This window comes from Guillardia theta (genome assembly GCF_000315625.1).
Source record: "Guillardia theta CCMP2712 unplaced genomic scaffold GUITHscaffold_64, whole genome shotgun sequence".
NCBI lineage: Eukaryota > Cryptophyceae > Pyrenomonadales > Geminigeraceae > Guillardia > Guillardia theta.
In genome coordinates, this window is record NW_005434610.1 from 434,656 (window position 1) to 453,750 (window position 19,095).

Genomic DNA, 19,095 nt, shown 5'->3' on the forward strand with positions numbered 1-19,095 from the left:
GTTGCATTTTCGTAATTTCTTTCACTCGCCTGGTCTGGCAGCTTGCAAGCTTCCGTACCCTGACCCCACCCCAACACGACTCGATCGAATATGACCCCCTCATAATGTCACCCACCCCTAGTCATCTACTACGTCTGCTCATTACCCACCCTTTCCTGTTTTGAATTCAGATATCGGAGTGGTAGGGTATGTAGTCAGATATCAAACTACCCCTATTTCTTGCTCAAAATTTAACCCCTACCCACACTGAATGACCACCCAACCCCGAGACTCCTTTCAGAAGGAAAGGGAAACATGGCTTCATGGATGACACAGGCGGTGGAGATGTTGAAAGAGGTAAGAAGGAGGAGAGGAGAGGAGAGGAGAGGAGAGGAGAGGAGAGGAGAGGAGAGAAAGGAGTACAGCAGTGCAGTGAAAATGGTAGCTGAAGAAAACGTGAGGGAGAGCGAACAGGGGAGGGGAGGGAGGAGGAGGGCATACGATTAGGAGGAATTTAGGGAGGCAATGGCTAAGGATGAGGATGTCTAGAAGGAGAGTGTTGAAGTAGTGGGTGAGGTAATGATCTCAGGCGGGATACCTTCCTCCCGACCCCGAAGGCATGGACCCTGCTCTGTTCGAGGAGCGAAGCAAGAAATTCGACACGAACTGGAGGTGACATGCATCTGATCTCCTTTCTCTTGCTCCTGCTCATTCGTGGTGCTGCCAAGGTTCTGGTCGTTCTTCATCACGTTCATGGCTGTGACAACGATAGGTCTGTCTCTTCCCCCGTCCAACTGCGTCGAATGTTGATGCTTCTGCACCAGGATCAAAAGTCTTCCCCAAGGATCCGAAACCCGTGAAGAAGAAGGAGGACAAGGAGGCGAAGGGCAAGGTAGGAGCGGCGAAAACGTCGGCGACGGGGAGATATGCGGGGGGGAGGGATAGGGAGGGGAATAAAAGGGGGCGGGCGTCGGATGGGGTGACCGATGCGAACAGGGGAAGGACAAGGGCAAGGGGGCAGAGGAGAAGAAAGAGGACACGCAGGAGGCTGAACAACCAGCGGCATCGCCTGCGGAGTCCACCGGGGTTCTCCACGACCTTGTGTTCAAGTGAGATCTCCATCCTCTTCCTGCCCTTGTGTTGACTCGTGTGTAAGGTACATCCCCTACATGGTCATAGCCTTCTGCCTTGTCCAGATTGTGAGCGCCCTTGCCCTGCGCTCTCCTCTCCCTCCCTGTCTTCCTCCTCCTCCTCCTCCTCCTCCTCCTCCTCCTCCTCCTCCTCCTCCTCCTCCTCCTCCTCCTCCTCCTCCTCCTCCTCCTCTTCCCTCCTCCTCCCCATCCGCCTCCCCGTCTCTCCCATTCCATCGCATGTCTATAGGGCCTCCCTCACCTCGACTTCCTCCCGCGGCAGGTCACAGTCGCTTTCTTCCCCAACCAGAAGCTCTTCTTTACAACTCAAGACTCCCAGCCCCTGGTCACCAAGGTTTGCCGGCAGTCCGCCAGCGCTGCGTCTGAAACGGTGTAAAGGTTGAGTACTACCTGGGGTCCAAAGTCCTCAAGCAGGTCAACGAGCAAGCGAGTCGCAAGGGCTGGACTGATCCCCTCCAAGGTCAGGAGCTTCTCCCATCTCCCTCCTGGCCCTCAGCTGCACCTGCAGATCCTTTCAACGGCGACCTTGCTTCCGGGTGCCGCCTGTCGTTCCATGGACCTGGTCGATGAGCTCTTGCGAGGGCCTTGGGGGCTGACTCGCGTGCTCTGATAGGAATCGAGCACTTCAAGAAGGGAGAGAAGTTCCAGGACCTTCAGGTGAGGCCAAGAAGGCGCGAGGGGAGGGAAAGCAGCGGCAGGATGAAGGAGGAGGAGAAGAAGATGATTGAGGAGGGAGGGAGGGAGGGAGGAAGGGAGAGGGAGGAGGGAGGGAGGGAGGGAGGGGGAGGGAGGAAGGGAGAGGGAGGAGGGAGGGAGGGAGGGAGGGAGGGAGGGAGGGGGAGGGAGCTCACAAGATCTGAGCATGTGAACGCCGGCAGAACTTCTTCGACCGAGCGGTCATCTCGGACGCAAACGCCTGGGTTCTTTCTTCGGTGAGCCATGCGGCCTCCTCCTTGCGAAGTTGGTCTGATCACTGCGATCAAGGTTTCGTTGAAAGGGGTCAACGACTTGAAGACGGTTACTTCCTCTGAGAGGAGGAGGAGAAGGAGGGGGGGGGGAGAGGCGGAGGGGGGGGGGAAGGAAGACAATGGGGCGGCGGGGGGGGGATGGCGTTAGAAGAAAGACCTCACGGGTGCATGAGCAGGAGGTTCTTAGACCCTACCGGGGGGTCTACCCGCTCTCCAACTCTTCCGCAGGAAACTATGTAGCCAGTCAGGTAGGCAGCCTTGCTCATGGGCTCTTCCGCTTCCTCCACTTTTCGTTTTTCCTTCCCTTCCGCTTCCTCCTCTTCTCGTTTCCTCCTCCGCTCTCAAGGCTTGCTGTCCGCTCCTCAGCCCTCATGCCTGAGCAGGTGGATATCATCTGGCTCTCCGTCCCCGAGGATGCAGTGGGAGGGCAGGTCCACGTGTACGACAGGGCGAGGTCAGCGCGTCTCGTTGCTCCATCCTCCCTCCTTGATCAGAGCTGGCAGGGGCGACCCTAGGGGCAAGCAGTCTGTGCTTGACAAGCCCGACCAGGTCATGAGGAGGGAGAGGCGATTGAGGTTGGTGAAGGACATCAAACAGACGGTCGATCCTGAGGAAAACAGCAACATCGTCGTGCGAGGGGACGCCTTCTATCGGGTACTTTTCATCCCGCTCCCTCTTCCCTGTCCACAGCCCTTCCTCCCTCTCCCTTCTGCCTTCCCTCCTCACTTCCTACCCTGATCCTGGCCAACAGGTTCTTGGTTTCCGTGCGGACATCTCGCAGGAGCACATGCGGCTCCTCATCCTCGAGCAGTACATCGTGCCGGAAACCCTGTGAGCCTCTGCTGCTGCTCCTCCTCCTCCTGACCGTCTCCTCCCTCTCCTCCTCGCACCTTCGACAGGCTTCAGCAGGATCGTTGGCACTTCTCCTTCAACTGCAGCACCCAGACGTACAAGTTGCCCGCGAGCCGGAGTTGACTACTGAGTCAGGGTCGGAGTTAGTAGGATGTAAGTCAGTGCCAATGTCAAGTCAGTAAACAAACAGCATGTAACGTTGAACTCAGTGACTTTCTGATCTCTGAGGGGCGGCGGCCGAAACTTCAAGTACTCAGTAACTTCGGCCTCATGCGGCCCGGACCATGAGTCAACTCCCGAGTCCGAATGGCGCCGGCCCGGCACCCCGCCGCCGGAATGGCCGCGCCGGGCAGCCCCCGGCCCCCCCCCCCCAAAAAAACGGCCGGGCCGCCGTGTAAGCGTTGCAACCGTGACATGATAAGGGAGTCACGTTACAGGTGGCTGTGTGACAGACGGCTGTGTACGGTAGGGGTTGTTTTTCCTTTAAGAAAGGGGGTGGGGGTGGGGACTCATTCCGAAATATTTTTCACCGTTCAAAATAACAAATCACTCATCTCAGTGACTGGGTGGTTGCCTTGTACACCCCACCCCCTAATAATAGGTATAATAATAGGGTGGGGTGATGGAGCAGTGATGGTCAACTTCCGGATCAATGTCGTGTCGGCGTGGGTGAAAGGGGGCCGCTGACCTGATGACCCACCCCCCTCGTGATAACCCACCCTGATTGGAAATCAATCTAATTTGTACCGAGAACGATCAAAATTGACCCCCCTAAATAGGTCATAATGACTACCCCTACCCACTTTCGAAACTTCAAGATATCTCAAAACAATAACTTTCATATCTTCTGACGACGTGACTTTGAAAACGATTCTTTTCAGGTCTGACGGGAATCCGTGACCCTGAATTCTCGTGTAGTGACCCAATACAACCCCCAACCTTCCGCCCACCCACCCCTGGAGATCAACATGATCCCCCTGTTTGAGATTCCGCGCATCTTGTTTTTACGGGTACCCCTACTTTTGCCAGTTTACTACCCCACGGGATTAGCGACTAAGTCTGTGGCTACCCCACCCACCGGTAGATACCCCTCTAACCTCACCACCCCACCTACTGGTTGCGATCAAGTTTTATCATGTTGGGGACGCATGTAAGCCTGTCGAACGACCTATAATGTGTGGGTGGGGGGTGAGATGAAAGAGCTGGGTAGGGGGTACTTAGTCACTGTAAACAGCTGAAAAGAGTGGGTAGGGGTACGACTGAAGAAGCACACTGACTTGGAGGGGTGGGGGGGTAGTAGGAGGTCGGGCACGGCTCCGTGGTGCGGTGCCCAAGGGACTGTCATCGAAAAAATAGTGGGTGGGGGTACTAAGAAAAGTGAATTGTACCCGTGATAAAGATTGTTAAAAAGTAGGTGGGGGTGATTTTCCGACCCGAGGGGGTGAAGGTATTTGGAAAAGTTAGAGGGGGTGGGGGTATACAGGCCTATACCCCACAATCGTCAGGCAAGAAGCAAGACTGCTGTCATGGCAGCTACTTTGGACGACTATGCACCACGAGCCCTCGCTCCCTCGCTCCCCCACTCGTCATCGTCGTCTCCCTCCTCTCCCACCTTATCGTTCTTCTCGTCTGCTGAGCCTGCAAAGAGCATGCTTCTCTGCGCATCGCTTTCAAGGAGTTTGTCAGAGAAAATCACTCCTTTCGTCCATCCGGTTGAAGACGATGATGAAGAAGAGGAGGGCTCTCCTCCTCCCCTGCCACCTCCAAGCCGGTTCCGCAGGTCAAGGGACATGCACTCATCGTATTCATCGTCTTGCTCATCCCTTTCCTCCATGGCAGAGGTTGACAGCCCAGTTGCGAGAGTTACGTTGATGAGGACGTGGGGTTCAGAAACACATCTAGACGACCTAATTTTACAGGCAGAAGAAAAGATTAGCTCTTCCCCAGACATAGACAAGAAGATTGAGGAAGCTCCAAGGATAATGCGGCGTTCATCCTCGCTTAACAGCTTGAGTGACGCTGGCAACCTCGGGAAAGCGCGAATGTACTACAACAGAAGCATTGGAAAGGAGATCCAGGGGACTGATTTGCTTCCGAAGCTCAGGCGAAATCCAGGAAAATGATGTTCTGCTCAAGGTCGCACGACTTTACCATCACCGATCATCTGACAGGACACAAAGTTTGTGCTCCGGTACCAGTTTCCTCTAGTTTCCATGTTAGTGTTAATAGCCTAGTTGTGTAGTGTGGGTTAGTGTAATGGATGAGTTTCCATTTCAAATCACTCCCAAATTCCCTCCCTTCCTAGCACTGAGTACGAGCAGCTATTCACTCTGGGAAAGTAGCTACAGTAGCTACGAACCTGGGACAGGAATACAAACCTGGGACAGTAGCTACAGTAGCTACAACTCTGGGACAGTAGCTACAACTCTGGAGAACAAGAGATCTGGCATGAGGAAGTGCAGCTGTGCGATTTTATTAGATCTGAACTCTAGTTTCAGCGAGTTTGGTCTATGCCTGATCCTCCATCTGCTGGAGATTCTCGTTGGTCTCCCAATGAACCCCGTCGCCGACACTGAGGAAAGCGGAATCAAACGACAGTCGCAGCAGAGATGTATAGAGACTGGGGAGTGGGGGGAGGACAGAAACAAAGGAGTGAGGGTGAAGAGGGTGGAGGAAAAGAAATGGAATAGGATGGAAGGAGGAAATGACAAGAGGTAGTGAGGTCAGTCAAACCTTTTGCTGCTGCTGGGCGGTGCAATGGGCAGGAACCAGGTCCAGACATCGTCACCGAAAACCTGTTTCACGAAAAGTATGATCGGACGGTGAGAGAGGGATTACGAGTGAGGGAAGGAGTGAGGGAGGAAGGGAGGGAGGAACCCTTGGGGAGGCAGGGGGAGTGAGCAGCGTAAGTCCTTTCTCACCTGCCTCCAATTCTTCTCCCTCCCCAAATCGAACGGGTTGACCTGCACAGACAGGTCAGCCCTCTCCTGCTCTCTCCCTTGCTGTCCAAACCTGATCCTTCTTGGTCGGGTCTCTCTTCTCCACGTGCTCTATGGTACTCATGTTCTGACAGCAAGCAAGGTCAATGTCATGTCTCATATGAGTTGGACGTTGAGATCCGGCAGATTTTTGCCCTCACCTTGAGAAGGAGCATGTAGTGGAAACCAGTGAATCCCGTTAGCACCACAGTGACAGCCTTGCAAGCATACATCAGCATCCCATCACAACATCAAGCGTTGTCAGGGCCCTCACCACCATGAGGCAGAACACAACGAAGTACTCGAACTCGACCACGGTGAACTGGATTGGCCTCCGCTCGATCAGGGTTGTGATGAAGCCGATGAAGATGGTGCAGGCCACGTAAAAGGAGGTGATGGTGGCGTAAGAGCAGAACAGAATGAAGTACTTGTAGTTGCAGTAGCCGATGCAGTTGTTCACCCAAGGACAATGGTGGTCCATCTTTAAGACGCATCGTCCACAGTACTTGCAGTGATGCGCCCGGTCAGGCTTGAACTTCCTGCACTTGCGGCAGTATCGCTGCCTTCCATCCAGCTTCCTCTCTGCACTCGGCACAGTGAGAGGAGAGTTCTCGTCCTTGTCCGACACCCTCTCTGACACTTCAGCTTCCAGACCAAATCGATGAGCGAGGTTCAATTCTGAGATCCACGCCTCGTCCAGCTCGTACGGCACCCCACCGGCGTCTGTGAAGATCACTTTCCAGTAGCTCACGAGCAGCAGGATGAAGAGGATGTGGAAGCAGATCAACAGCGTGACGCAGCTGGCAGGGTTCGGCCCCCATAGCGGCAGCGCAGTCAAGAAGACGAAGCAGTGGTAAACGAGGGGAATAACCATGAGAACAACGATGGAGATGAAGAACAAGCCACAGGCCCTGATCTGATCGCTCCACTTGTCCGCTGCCATCGTGAACGGATGCTGTCTCTACCCACAAGGTCCGTGGATCCTTATATCATACACTCCTCCCAAGCAAGTCTGAAACCCCCCACGCGCACCAGTCACGAAAGAACTGCAGGAGCCGAGTCAGCAACTTGACATGGTCGTGTCCTCACGCTCGCACAACTACTTTCTCTTCCTTCACAGCTACTTTCCAAATACTTCCATCCGTGTCCTCTCAACGTCTTATCTCTGATGAAACGTATGCTGGTTGAAACTGCAACTTTGATCAGGGTCGAGCCCTAGGTTCACGGCTGCTCTATTGATATGCATGTGGAATGGTTTTGGTGCTTAAATCTCTTGGACCGTGCACATGCGCTCGAGATCGAATCCTCCTCTCTAGCATCTGCCATCTTTCCTTGCTTCTAGTATCTGCCATCTTTCCTTGCTTCTTCCTCTACTCGTCACCCACATGCATATCCCTCAAAAATTTCCATCGGGAAATTTTGGTGCGATGGCAGGCATTCAGTCCACACAACATTATGCATGATGACTGATGTTGACACTCTCCTACTCCTCTACCCTTCTTCCTACTTCCTCCCATTTCTTCACTGATTTCCATTGACTTTGCTGTCCTCCCAAATCGGCTGTGCTCCCTTCCTCCTACCTCATGGTGGGTGCCACATCACGCTACCGCTTCCTCTGACCTGCCTCTGACCTATTCATTGGTATCGCAGTCTTATAGTGCCATGTACAGGACCATCTTCATCAGTATATCCAAATGTCCTTCTCTGTCCTCCTCCTCCTCCTCTTCTCTCCCTCCCCTCCCCTCAATCCTCCCCGCCCTCCCCACCGCCCATGGAAGAGCCATCCAATTCTACCCCACCCCAAAATACACTTTCCTGTTTGATAACCCCCTTCAACAACGTGAAACGTAGGGGTACTAAGATACCCCTACCCTCGTTTGTCCAAGGTGCCTCTTCCAATCTGGGCGAGCCCACACCCCCCATGGAGCTTTCATCATATCTGAACCCCTACCACCTCTTTATCAGATCAAACTACCGGTACTCAATGGAATTTGTCACCACCCACCCCGGGACAACCCCACTGTGGACCTTATTATGTATAATAGGTATAATTATGATCTTTCTTGACTAGGAGGTGATGCATTGCACCCTCCACCCCCCTCTATTAATGATTTCTCCACTGAAAAATACCGGTACTTGCCACCCCCTACCCCCAACTTAGACGTACTGTGGACAAGAAATGGCCCAGTGGAAAGCGCAATGTAGGCAGTGGAGCGGGATGAGGGAGAAGAAGCGGGGGCACAGCGGCGACAGGAGCTTTTCCTTTACTTTCCCTCTACGATGCTCTTCATCAGAGCCTTGGCTTCAGCGTCTTTATCCTCAGGCGCTGTTGAATTCTGACCTTCCACATGGAAGAAGCGCGGGTCGAAATCGGAGTGCAGCTTCACAATGTGACCCTCCCCGTTGATCCAGACGGTGTCCATGATTTCACCCTCCAGGGTGACAGGAAGACCTGGAAGAAGCAGTGAGGAGACGGACGAGGGGCTGCGGGAGAACCCACCGCTGGAGTTGCTGACGCTCTTGAGCTCGAAGGTGCAAATGTGCTTGGCAACGCAGAACATGTATGGCTCCAGCGCATCCTTTGGGTTCTTCACCGGCTGCAGGGTGAGGTCAGTGCATGATCAGGGTGAGGTCAGTGCATCAAGCTAGCTGAGCTGATCGCACATGGAAACCAACCTTGCAGCTGATGTTCCCAGCGAGAGAGCTGGTGATGTTACCAAACGCATCCACAGTCTGACCGAAGGCAGTTGCCCAGGCGTCTGGTCCGACGAGCTGATGGGAAGGTGAGCAAGAAGAACGATCAGAGAACGCACAGGCTTCAGACCAGCTTTCCGTTCGTCTCCGCCACGCAGCCAGGAACAAGCGCCACATCAGTGCTTGAGAATGCCTACAACCCCGTTAGTCTTGGAGGAAGAGGAGAGCAGGAATAAGTACAAAGTCCTTGGACAGCAGGGATGTCGCGTTGGAGAGGTCGTCAACCATGGGAGATGATGTGAACTACACCGAGGCTGAGTTGGCAGCACGGGAATAAAGACTAGCAGCGCACCTCGTAGAAACTCTTGATCACTTCCTCGCACTCCGTTTGATTGGGAAGCAGGGACGGTTCAACCCAGCTTAGGGGAGAGACCCAGTTGGCTGGGACAGGGTGAGGAAAGGACAGTCTCAACAGCTGTGTGTACCTCTATGCCGCTCCTCGGCCTTCTCCGGGATCTTAGCGTCCACCCTCTCGATGCTCTCCCTTTCAGCAGCAAGCACCCTGCGCAGCCTCTCCTGGATTCCGCGACCGTAAAGATTGCCGTATGGGTCCAGCTGAGTGAGTTTCAGCATCCAGCACTCAGACGAGAAGAAGGAAAGAAATCAAGACTGACCAAGAACACTCCATAGTCATCCGAAGAACAAATGAACCCTTGCGGGAGTTCGGGGAAAGTCTGCGGGACCCAACAGTCACAACCCAAGTTGAAATCTGAGCAACGGCAGGACCTGTGGGATGCATGCCTCAGGTGAATAGAGCGGCCAGTTCCCTCCGTAGGCTTCGAGAGGGTCTGGTTTTTCAATCTCGTATCCATACTCGCTGCTATACCTTCACAAATAAGTGAGGGAGGGATTAGTTGACAAGGAGGAAAAACAAATACCCTTGAAGTGGACTTTGCCTTCCCTGATAACGATAATCAAACGGAGAGTTCAGCTCGTTCCAGGGGAATGACTAAACAAGCGTGTGTTAGTCTGCCAATCATGAGACGCGATTCAATCCGCAGGGAGAGGCGAAGGGGGGAAATTGAGAAGGGGGAGAGAATGTAGCGGAGAGAACAAAAGAATCAAGCAAGAGAGATCAGGAGATGAAGCATCAGCTCGTCCATTACATCCTCTGAAGGATAGGCGAAAAATTCCATGAGAGAGCTGCGTTTGGAAGACGTTCGAGCTACAAGGAGGATGGCAGATACAATGCATAGTGCCCCGACACATCCAATCAAAACCTGTTGGAAGGGTGTTAGAACCCATGGCGTCAAAAAGCCTCTCCACTGACTCGCTTCCCCATAGTGCTCAGTCCTGTTCTCCTCCGAAACGAGACCTGCATCGAGCGTCGGTCAAAGTCAAATTAGTTCCACCCTGCCGTTGATACCTCATCTTGCGGAACTGATCCGTACAAGAAGGCCTGTTCAGAAGACATGGGAGTCATCCACAGCTTCAATGAAATATTTGAGCTATGCTAGAACAAGAGGAATCAATCAAGTCAATCGATCGGTCATATGCAGAAAGGCAGTCTCAACAGCGGGTCTGATGAACACCAATGAATTTTGAAGCTGATTGTGTCACTCACAGACGCAGACCAAAGCAAACAGAACAGTCAAATCGCCATGTTGTCAGCATGAAAACATCAACTCTTCTTCCAACATAAACTCCTTGTCATCTCCTCTACTACTATCCCATTCCCTTCTTACCCGCGCCATGACTCTTCGCCCCGCACCTGTGCGGGCTCACTCACCACCACCCCTATGGGAATCGACAGGTTGGACCAGGGGTACACAACATGACCCCTGTATTCCTATTCACCCTACCCACACATCACCAAGTACTATCAGAGATAAGACCGGGTACAACTAATCCGAGATACCACCCCACCCTTGTGGACATTTTACCCCCACCCTCAAATCATTTACCTACCCTCAGGGGAGCCTCCGAGCCTGAGCGTCGGAAGGTCCGGGAACTTCACCGAGAGGCCCGACAATGATGGAGGAACTGCAAGCGATGCTTCGAGAGATGGGAGGAGGAGAGGGAGAGGGAGGAGGAGGAGGAGGAGGAGGAGGAGGAGGAGGAGGAGGAGGAGGAGGAGGAGGAGGAGGAGGAGGAGATGATAAGAAGGGCCTTCCATTTCTGTGGTCGTCTTTCCTCTTTTCCCATGCGGACTCCAAGGCCTACGAGGATGTGAAGGATTTCTTGGACGACAACCCGAGCGACTCATCATCACGGGGTTCGATGACGATCAGTAGCGGGAAGCCGGTCATGCCGAATCTCTCGAGCTTCTTGAGCAGCCTTCCTGCCTCCACCCCCATGCGCTCAACTGATTTCTCCCTCACCACTCCCATCTCGAACAAACCAGGGGGGCAGAAATCGCCGCATTCCTTCCGCGCACTGCAGATTGAGGGGCCTGGTGATGAGGCGATTGCGACGTCGCACCTGCTGCATCACGAGAACAGAGAGAACTGCGCGGAGATCGACGTGGAGATCGCCTTCAACGTCACCGAGTTCCTCGAGCAGAAGGCGTCGGAGAGGCTCCGCCTCGACCTCGAGCTCGACTTCTCCTCTGCCCTTGGGGGAGACCTGCAGGACGTGACGGTGATCAGCCTGGACGCGGAGGAGACGCTGAGGACGATCATCGTCGTACAGGGCGCGGTCCTTGAGAAGCTCTTCACCCTCGACAGCCAGATGCTGGACCCGCAGTCGCCTCTCAGGAGGGGGGTGTGGACGAGGGACGTGACGGGCATCCGGCTCGTCCACGTGCCCCGGCGCTACCGGGAGAGAGCAGCGCAGTTCAGGGGAGGAGAGGTGAAGCCCCGAGCGACCACGGAGAGTCAGACGGAAGTTCAGGTCCCAACACCCCTCACGCTTCCTCGTGCGTCCTGACGGCTGTGCAGGCGAGCCAGCTGGAGACAGTGCCGTCGGTTGGATCTGCCGGGCACGGGCTGAGGATGTTTGCTGACGCTGCTGTGCAGCAGGGATCGATCCATATCGAGGACCAGGAGACCAAGGTAGCGGGGAGGGGATGGTGGTGGTGGTGAGGGGGGGTGAGGTGCTGTGCAGGTTCTGACGAGGGAAGACTATGCCGGCATCATCGGGCTGAGTGCGTTGCCTGATGCTTTGAGCATGTGACGTGAGGACTGACCCTCTTGTTGAAGTCTCGAGCCTGGAGAACGACAAGTTGATCGATCAGGTGAGAATGATGATGATAGTGGTGGTGTCGATGATGATGATGGTGCTGCTGCTGCTGGTGATGGTGATGATGATGGTGATGGTGATGGTGATGGTGATGGTGATGGTGATGGCGCTGATATTTGCATTCTGATGCCTTTGAATAGTCTCAGGTAGATGAGTTGAACAGGCAGCTCGTTGACAGAGATCCGAGACTGAATGCGGTCGGAGCTTAACCATGTTCATTCGTCCTCTTCACACTTCAAGCAGGCGTACACCAAGTTCTGCACAACGCGGAACAAGCTAGACCTTCTTCAAAGTTTGAGGCGGAACTCCATGTGAGCATTTACAGTACTGCATGAGAATATCTAGGTCAACGACTGTATTTCACTGCTCGTCTTCTTCGGTTTTTTCTGCACATCATGTCACTTGGTTTCAGAGAGGAATCACAGTGGTCACCAAGGAAGTTGTCGAGGAACTCGTAGAAAGTGACGTCCTCCTCTTGGTCCGCGTCATACCGTCCAAAGAGAGCCGCAGCCTGCCTCACGTCAACCTGCCGTGTCTCACGATGTATGACCAACCTCTGTCGAGCTCAGGTAGATCCCCAGCTTGCGGATGGTGTGCATGAACTTGTCTGCTGTGATGTACCCCGTCCCGTCTCTGCTCTCGCGTGAGTCAACGGCCACAAACTCGAGAGCCCTGCTCCACCTGTCGTAGAGCTTGAACATGTGCAGCAGCTCCGATATCCCTGCGTTGGTAGCCTGTCGAACTTTCTCTGTCACTGCTTTCTGCAGTTGATCTAGTCTCTTCTGCCCCACAACAGCCTGCGGACAAGAGCGTCAATGTCGAGGAGGGCGAGTCTACATTCACGAGCACACACCTGCAACAGTTTGTACTGATACTTCTTCTCCTCGTTGGACTGCGCCCGGGAGGCAAGGAGAGCGTTATTCTTCTGCTGCAGTACGATCTGCCATCCTCGTTCACAACATCCGCCACACAACATCCGAGGGCCAAGATCACCTTCTCAACTCCCTTAACGTTCTCCTTGGTCACACTGCCTCCTGTCATCTGCTTGGGGAAGCTCTCGAGGTACCTTCACAACAGTTTCAGCACAGAGCGAGCTACAAGGATCTGCTCGGCATCACGTAGTCTGCCACATATGAGGCCCGCTCCAGTAGAACCTATCCCCGATATCTTGCACAAGTTGTTCAACTCCATGTCATGTGAGAATGGAGCAGGCAGCACCGATGTTCGATCGAATCTTGGCAGGTGAGCCGGATTTGATAAGGAGCTGACTGTAGTTCTTTGCGGACAATGATTTGCTGGCACCCTCCGTCAGTCTCCTCGCCATCTCTCACCATGGTCCTACTAGTAAGCTGCCAGGTCGACGTGGCTGCCTTGAAGGTAAGTATGAAGACCGTCTTCTGCCGGCGTCTTGTCTCCCCTTCCCTTCTCCTGTAAGGTCACACGTCACCATCGGCCTGGGTCCGTCCCTCCGCTCCTCACCCCAGTAGGTTTTGCGAGGCCGCTGAAGGTGTTGCCGGGCAACAGGTGGGTGGAGCTGATGACTCTGCGCGCTCTCTTGCCCTGGTAGAACATCACGGGAGGCCTGCTCCTCTCCGTCACCCGAGCTCAAGCACAAGCAGCGCATCACCGATCAAGCGACGGGGGAGTCTGCAAGGCCATGCGGGAAGCGTGGCTGTATCTAGTTCCATGGGTTTGATTGAGCTTGGGAACGTGTCCGGTATAGCCGGGAAAGTGCTCGTTATGGCGGTAGAGGGGAACGACGTCGTCCTGCCATACGGTTGAGTCCACCGAGTAGACGCTTGATCGCCTTCTGTCTTGCGACGAATCGGAGACTCCTGCGCATTGCTCAGCCACCCATGGCTCCGTTGACTCCCTTGCCTGTGTCGAACGCGACTGAATTTGACGTGCGCGGAAGAGGTGACATGTGCGAAGAAAGAAGTCTCTGCGAGAGGGTCGAAAGCATCAGTCAAGTGCACTTGTCCCTTGCGCTCACTCTCTCAGCTGTCTGTCTGATCCATAACCGCTCCCTTCTGAGACGGCGAAGTTGGAGGCTGTATACCCACTATATCTCTGCGTGCTGACGTACATACTTGACATATCTAGGTGCTAAGGCAAACACTCTACATGTCTAGCTACGTCGTGTCTGTGCACTAACGACTGAGCTGAGGATATGGAGCAGACAAGCTGCAAGGTACATGAAGATAAGTACAAGCGCATAAAACAACACCGAGTCACCCTCTCCACCTCTGCGCCAGCCTCACCCCTGCGCCGTAGACCCAAGAAGCTCATCTATCCCTGTGATCTCCTCATATGAATCCTCCTCCAGCAACTTTAACGCTCCTTCTTCTGCCCTTCCCTCCTCTCAGTTTCTTCCTTCACTTCCTGCTCCAGGCCATAGCCGTTGGCGCTCGTACCCACCCTCTTCAAGAGCCTCTTCATAATGGTACCCCTCCTTTGCCCTCTCCTCCCCTAAGAAACTGGTTGGGGGGACGGGGGTACTCACCCGTTGCTGGCGGGCTACTGGCTGTCACAGTGTCACAATAGGCCCGCGGGCCCCGCACGGACTCCGGAAGGCGGACCGCCTCCCAGCCCGGGCCCGTGACAGTACTGCTGAGTAGAAACGCCGTAGTGACGGCCGGAGGGCGTGACGGTGGTCCGGCGCCCGGCCCGGTCCGCCGCCGCGGCCGCCGCCTGCCCTCAGGCTGCCCCGGCCGGGGGCCAGAGACGGAATACACTGAAGTTTGTTAGACTTGTACTGTCACTGTGTGTCAAAGTAATCAGCGGCTGCGTGTGACCGTGATCCGGGACTCAGTGGGGCCCGGCGGTCACCGGGTGACTGCGGCCCGGGCGCCGCCGCCGCCGTGACCGCCGGAGTACGCCGGTCCGACGAACGGTGTGAGGCTTGGCCGCGTACTCAGTCACTAGCGGCGCCGTGAGCCGCACACCGGGCCCTCGGCCCCGGGCGCCGGCCGGCGTGAGCGACGTGACTGCCATGATCATGTACGGTAGTACTGCCGGTAGCCTGATTACCGTGACCGAGTAACTGCTTCTTTGGCTCATCGGATCGATCCGATCATTGCGGCGGCACGGTGCCGCACGGGCCCCGGCGGCGGCGGACTCCGCCGTGTGACTCGGACGGCCGCACCGATCCGATGGAGTCCGATCGGAACCGGGGAGTAGCCATTTTTCTGCTTGTAATTTGAAAAGATTATCTTTGATGTTGAAATCTGAAAAATAATTGAGGGTGTAATAACCCCCCTCCCCCTTCCTCTCCACCCCACCCAACCCCAAAGATATCACGGTACATACACTTTACAACCCCCCCTCCCCATGGGGACTCCGTATGTACCCCACCCCCCCATTACCTCTTGTATTTCCCTTTTACTCCCACAGGAGTTCCACCCTCCACCCTCTGTTTTATTTGCTCCTGAGCCCACAACCCCACCCCAAGAATCCACTTTGCCTTTCATCAAAGTATGACCCTCCACCCCCTCCAAGTACCTACCCCACCCCTATGTGTCTAAGGGAGTATAGCCAGATATCACCCATGACCCACCCTCGGGGCTTTTTAAAATTCATTCTCTATAATATTTTAGAAGAGTTTTAGAAAGATTGCAATCGAAAGGCATATTCTGTACCCGTGTTTCTCTCTGTCATGAAGGGGGTGGGGTGGTAAAATCTGATATTACACTTGTTAAACAATGGCGAACATCCACATTATAGCCGAATATGAATTTTAGCGAGTTATTGCACCTTTTTCTCCATTAAAATACTATAATTATGCATAATTATATATATTATATTCATAAGAATTCATAATGCACGGAGTTTTTGGAGGGTGACTAAAATGTTGTAGATTTAAATATATTTTTCATGGAAGTCACTTCGGTTAGACCCCTTCCACGCAGTCATTTCGGGCTGTTTAGTGGTAGGGTACTTTCATGGTGGTCCTCGGGTAGTTTTGAGTACGGAAATAAGAGTCAAATTGGGGGTAGGGTAGAAAAGACGGGGGGTGGGCAGAGAAACAATCGGAGAGGGGGGTACTTTTTGATGTCGAGAAAGTTTGTCGAGGAAACCTGGAGAATTATAAGCGCTAGGCAGTGGGGGAGAGGAAGAGAGGAAGAGAGGAGCAGAGAGGGGGAGGAGAAGAGGAAGATAGATGGGACGGTGGGAAGAAAGAGCAAGTAACACTGCAGGGAAGCAATAAAGGTCAAGGAAGGGGAGGGGAGCAAGTTACCTGGGAGCAAGCGGTGTGAAAGAGTAACCCTCGGGAGGAGACGCATGGCCTGCTAGGGACGAAAATGAAGCTTGATAACAGCAATATCGATGAGAGGATGAACGGGATGCAGGCAAGAACGATCAACGCTCCGGTTCCTCAAGAGAGTGGGAAGAAGGACATGATTCAAGAGGCCGCAAGCCTCCTGCAGGAACAGAGGAAGAAGCTATCTAGGCTGCAAGATACTCTCCAAGGCAAGCACAGCAACCAAGGTGTCAGTGCGACTATGCTCACAAAGAAGCTGCAAGAGCTGGACCTGGAGGTGATCGGGGATGGCCTCGTGCTGTCTAGGAAGAGCAGCACGGAGAACCTGAGCACGGAATCTACGCCAACAGCCGTCTACTCGAGCATCACTGCCGGCCAGTGGTCCAGAACAAACAGCTCTGCTAACGGGTTGGAAGCAAGCTCCAAGCCGAACAAGCTCAATGACATCTGCGGCGCTTTCTTGAAGAGGGCGGAGAGCGTTCCTGAGCCCGAGCCATCCACCCTGTTGATACAGCATGGGCTGATTGCAGAGGACCGATCGCCTGCAGACAACGCGGCTCACCTTCTCAATCAGTTCTTGCAGCAGTGCAACTGCCTGGCTCCCTTGGACCGAGCGATCGTTGCTTACTCCCTCAAGGTGCTCGTCACAGACCCTCACGTGGCCGCCATCCCGCAGGGGCTGCAAGGCTTCTTGCAGAGTCAGCAGGAAGAGATCTCTTCGCCCACGAGGAGGCGACTGATCGACCCGGAGGAGTGCTTGGATGACAAAGGGTCCGAGAAGTCTTCCTCCATGCATGCCATTTTGTCCAAGTGTGAGAGCATGAAGCTAACAGCAAACCACTCCCTGAAGCCCGAGATGCTGGCCAGCCTCCTGGAGGACGTGAACAACGGGCAGAAGCCCACCCCGGAGGTGATGAACTGGGTGAGCAAGGTGGCGGACCCGAAGGATGAAAACAAGGGAGCCAACGGGAAGTCGAAGTCGGAGGTGAACAAGTTCGCGAAGGCAGCAAGGATGTGCATGCTGTTCTACAGGTGCAGGGGGACAATCGAGACTCTTTACGACAAAGTGGTGGAGAAGAACAAGTCCAACCTGACGCGCGCTCAGATCTCGCAAATCTTGAAGGAGCTCAAGGACGGGGAGGACCCGATGATCTCCGACGTTGAGAGTGTCTGGGAGGAGGCGAAGAAGGCTGGAGGGGACAACCTGACGAAAGAGCAGCTTGTGGAGGCGATCGCCATGTGGTACAGTGAGTATGAGGAGAAGGAGAAGGCGAAGGGCGAGAAGAAAAGCCCATCGCTGGCACGAAGGATGTCACTTCCGCGGCTGACAAGGGAGTTCGAGAATGGATCCTCAGTCACTTCACGTCGGTTGCGAGCTCTACCAGGTCTTTGCCCTCCTCCAAAGACTCGAAGCTCTCTCCTCTCTCCCAGGATTTCTCCAGCTCCTGGTGCAGGAGGAAGACACCTCGGTCGCAGGAGGAAATGTTCGGGCTACCGGCTCCTGCGGTGTGGACACTAGAGCAGGAAGTTGAGATCGCCAAGTCGATGAAGGGGATCGCGACATGGAGCTGGGATCCGTTCGACCTTCATGAGAAGACTGGAGGACATGCTCTGCAGGCTCTGGGCCTCCATGTCTTCCAGCAGTGGGAGCTGCTGGCGGAGTACAACATCGACACGTAAGTGCGGAGCTAGGGGATCTGGATTGTTCGAATGCAAGGCAGGGAGGGAGGGAGGAGGGAGGGAGGGAGGCGGTGTCAGGAAGGCAGGGGTTCAGGTCGAGGGTAGGAAGAGGAGGATGGAGAAGGATCTGAGTGTTGCATTTTCTTCTCAGGGACACGATGAAGCGATGGCTTTCGTTCGTTGAGAAGCAGTACGCGGATGTTCCCTATCACAACTCGCTGCATGCCACGGATGTCTTGCAGACCGTCAACTTCATGCTGCAGAGCGCAAAGCTGTCGCAGTTTGTCAACCGATTTCAACTCCTGGTGAGCCTCCTCTCCTCCCCTCTTCACTTTCCACCTCCTCTGCTTTGCTCTCCACTCCACTCCACTCCTCCTCCTCTTCACTCCTCTCCTCTCTCCTCCTCTTCACTCCTCTCCTCTCTCCTCCTCTTCACTCCTCTCCACTCGCCTCCTCTTCAATACTCTCCTCTCTTTTTCTCTTCACATTTCCCCCTCAACTCCCCTCTCCCTCCATCGCATGTCCTGCGGCGCTGAACCCTCGTCCTCTCCAACCTCACACTCCTCCTGCTTTTGCTTATCTTCGTCCTGGACCTTATCGTCTTCCTGATCTTTCCTCTACCTCCTTCTGATCTCCTGCTCTGATCCCTCCTTCTCCCTCCTACCTCTCCCTTACTGTTGCGATCTCGTCTTCCATGGTTCCTCTCCTGCTCTCCTGATACGATCCTGGCAGGCCATTCTCATAGCGGCCATCGTGCACGATCTGGGACATGACGGCTACAACAACAACTACCACAAGCACGCGATCACGGAGAGGGCGATGGCGCACAACGATCAGAGCATCCAGGAGAACTTTCACCTGCACAAGCTCTTCTCCTCCATGGACGCCTACCCGAGCATCAACATCTTCGAGAACTTCGAGCTGGAGACCTTCTGGGAGATGAGGAGGATGATCATCGACCTGATCCTCCACACCGACATGTCGCGCCACTTCCTCCTCATGAAGGAGATCAAGGAGAAGCTGGAGACGAGGCAGGAGGGCTCCGCTGCCTACCGGGAGAGCTCCGAGCTCCTCATGCGCGCTGTCCTCCACATCTGCGACATCTCCAACCCCGCGAAGCCCCGGGAGCTGGCGCTGAGGTGGACGGAGAGGTGCATGGCCGAGTTCTTCCGGCAGGGAGACAAGGAGAAGGAGCTGCAACTCCCCGTGTCTCCTCAATGCGACAGAGAGACAACTTTCATCCCGGCTTCGCAGGTTGCTCCTCCTCCCATCTCCTCCTCCCATCTCCTCCT

General features: G+C 54.6%; 6 protein-coding genes across 6 annotated transcripts in view; 3 read left to right on the top strand and 3 right to left on the bottom strand.

The window, feature by feature from the left end:
- Nucleotides 1–294: 294 nt before the first annotated feature.
- Nucleotides 295–2,933, top strand: GUITHDRAFT_113151 (hypothetical protein; the record flags this gene model as incomplete). The annotated part of the gene is made up of 16 exons (XM_005827815.1): nt 295–336; nt 569–651; nt 708–751; nt 804–871; nt 976–1,088; nt 1,136–1,178; nt 1,393–1,464; nt 1,509–1,590; nt 1,639–1,692; nt 1,744–1,787; nt 2,009–2,062; nt 2,115–2,147; nt 2,275–2,346; nt 2,482–2,552; nt 2,602–2,752; nt 2,850–2,933. The coding sequence occupies 16 exons, from the start codon at nt 295–297 to the stop codon at nt 2,931–2,933; spliced, it is 1,110 nt and encodes a 369-aa protein (XP_005827872.1).
- A 1,533-nt stretch (nt 2,934–4,466) lies between these two features.
- Nucleotides 4,467–5,230, top strand: GUITHDRAFT_154037 (hypothetical protein). Its single transcript, XM_005827816.1, has one exon. It carries the CDS (start codon nt 4,783–4,785, stop codon nt 5,071–5,073), a length of 291 nt encoding a protein of 96 aa, XP_005827873.1. The 5' UTR covers nt 4,467–4,782; the 3' UTR covers nt 5,074–5,230.
- Nucleotides 5,231–5,458: 228 nt separating this feature from the next.
- GUITHDRAFT_142504 (hypothetical protein) lies at nt 5,459–6,871 on the bottom strand (the record flags this gene model as incomplete). Its single annotated transcript, XM_005827817.1, has 6 exons — nt 5,459–5,522; nt 5,684–5,745; nt 5,872–5,913; nt 5,963–6,016; nt 6,090–6,146; nt 6,203–6,871. The coding sequence occupies 6 exons, from the start codon at nt 6,869–6,871 to the stop codon at nt 5,459–5,461; spliced, it is 948 nt and encodes a 315-aa protein (XP_005827874.1).
- Nucleotides 6,872–8,192: 1,321 nt separating this feature from the next.
- Nucleotides 8,193–10,386, bottom strand: GUITHDRAFT_164575 (hypothetical protein; the record flags this gene model as incomplete). Its single annotated transcript, XM_005827818.1, has 14 exons — nt 10,368–10,386; nt 10,049–10,081; nt 9,953–9,997; nt 9,789–9,902; nt 9,561–9,631; nt 9,409–9,508; nt 9,297–9,356; nt 9,108–9,237; nt 8,975–9,063; nt 8,863–8,925; nt 8,753–8,815; nt 8,605–8,700; nt 8,429–8,525; nt 8,193–8,380 (listed from the first exon to the last, which is right to left on the bottom strand). The coding sequence occupies exons 1-14, from the start codon at nt 10,374–10,376 to the stop codon at nt 8,193–8,195; spliced, it is 1,158 nt and encodes a 385-aa protein (XP_005827875.1). The 5' UTR covers nt 10,377–10,386.
- A 1,673-nt stretch (nt 10,387–12,059) lies between these two features.
- GUITHDRAFT_154038 (hypothetical protein) lies at nt 12,060–13,806 on the bottom strand. Its single transcript, XM_005827819.1, has 12 exons — nt 13,741–13,806; nt 13,490–13,697; nt 13,342–13,444; nt 13,205–13,290; nt 13,081–13,157; nt 12,981–13,029; nt 12,856–12,928; nt 12,716–12,802; nt 12,544–12,659; nt 12,417–12,495; nt 12,295–12,373; nt 12,060–12,248 (listed from the first exon to the last, which is right to left on the bottom strand). Exons 1-12 carry the CDS (start codon nt 13,784–13,786, stop codon nt 12,223–12,225), a joined length of 1,029 nt encoding a protein of 342 aa, XP_005827876.1. The 5' UTR covers nt 13,787–13,806; the 3' UTR covers nt 12,060–12,222.
- A 2,357-nt stretch (nt 13,807–16,163) lies between these two features.
- The window catches only part of GUITHDRAFT_164576 (hypothetical protein), a gene marked incomplete at both ends in the record, with an annotated part of 4,571 nt that continues 1,639 nt past the window's right edge, over nt 16,164–19,095 (top strand). Inside the window, 5 exons of the mRNA XM_005827820.1 lie at nt 16,164–17,370; nt 17,394–17,508; nt 17,578–17,799; nt 17,955–18,108; nt 18,536–19,057. Coding sequence (XP_005827877.1) covers nt 16,164–17,370; nt 17,394–17,508; nt 17,578–17,799; nt 17,955–18,108; nt 18,536–19,057 — 2,220 coding nt within the window. The remainder of the gene's footprint in view (nt 17,371–17,393; nt 17,509–17,577; nt 17,800–17,954; nt 18,109–18,535; nt 19,058–19,095) is intronic.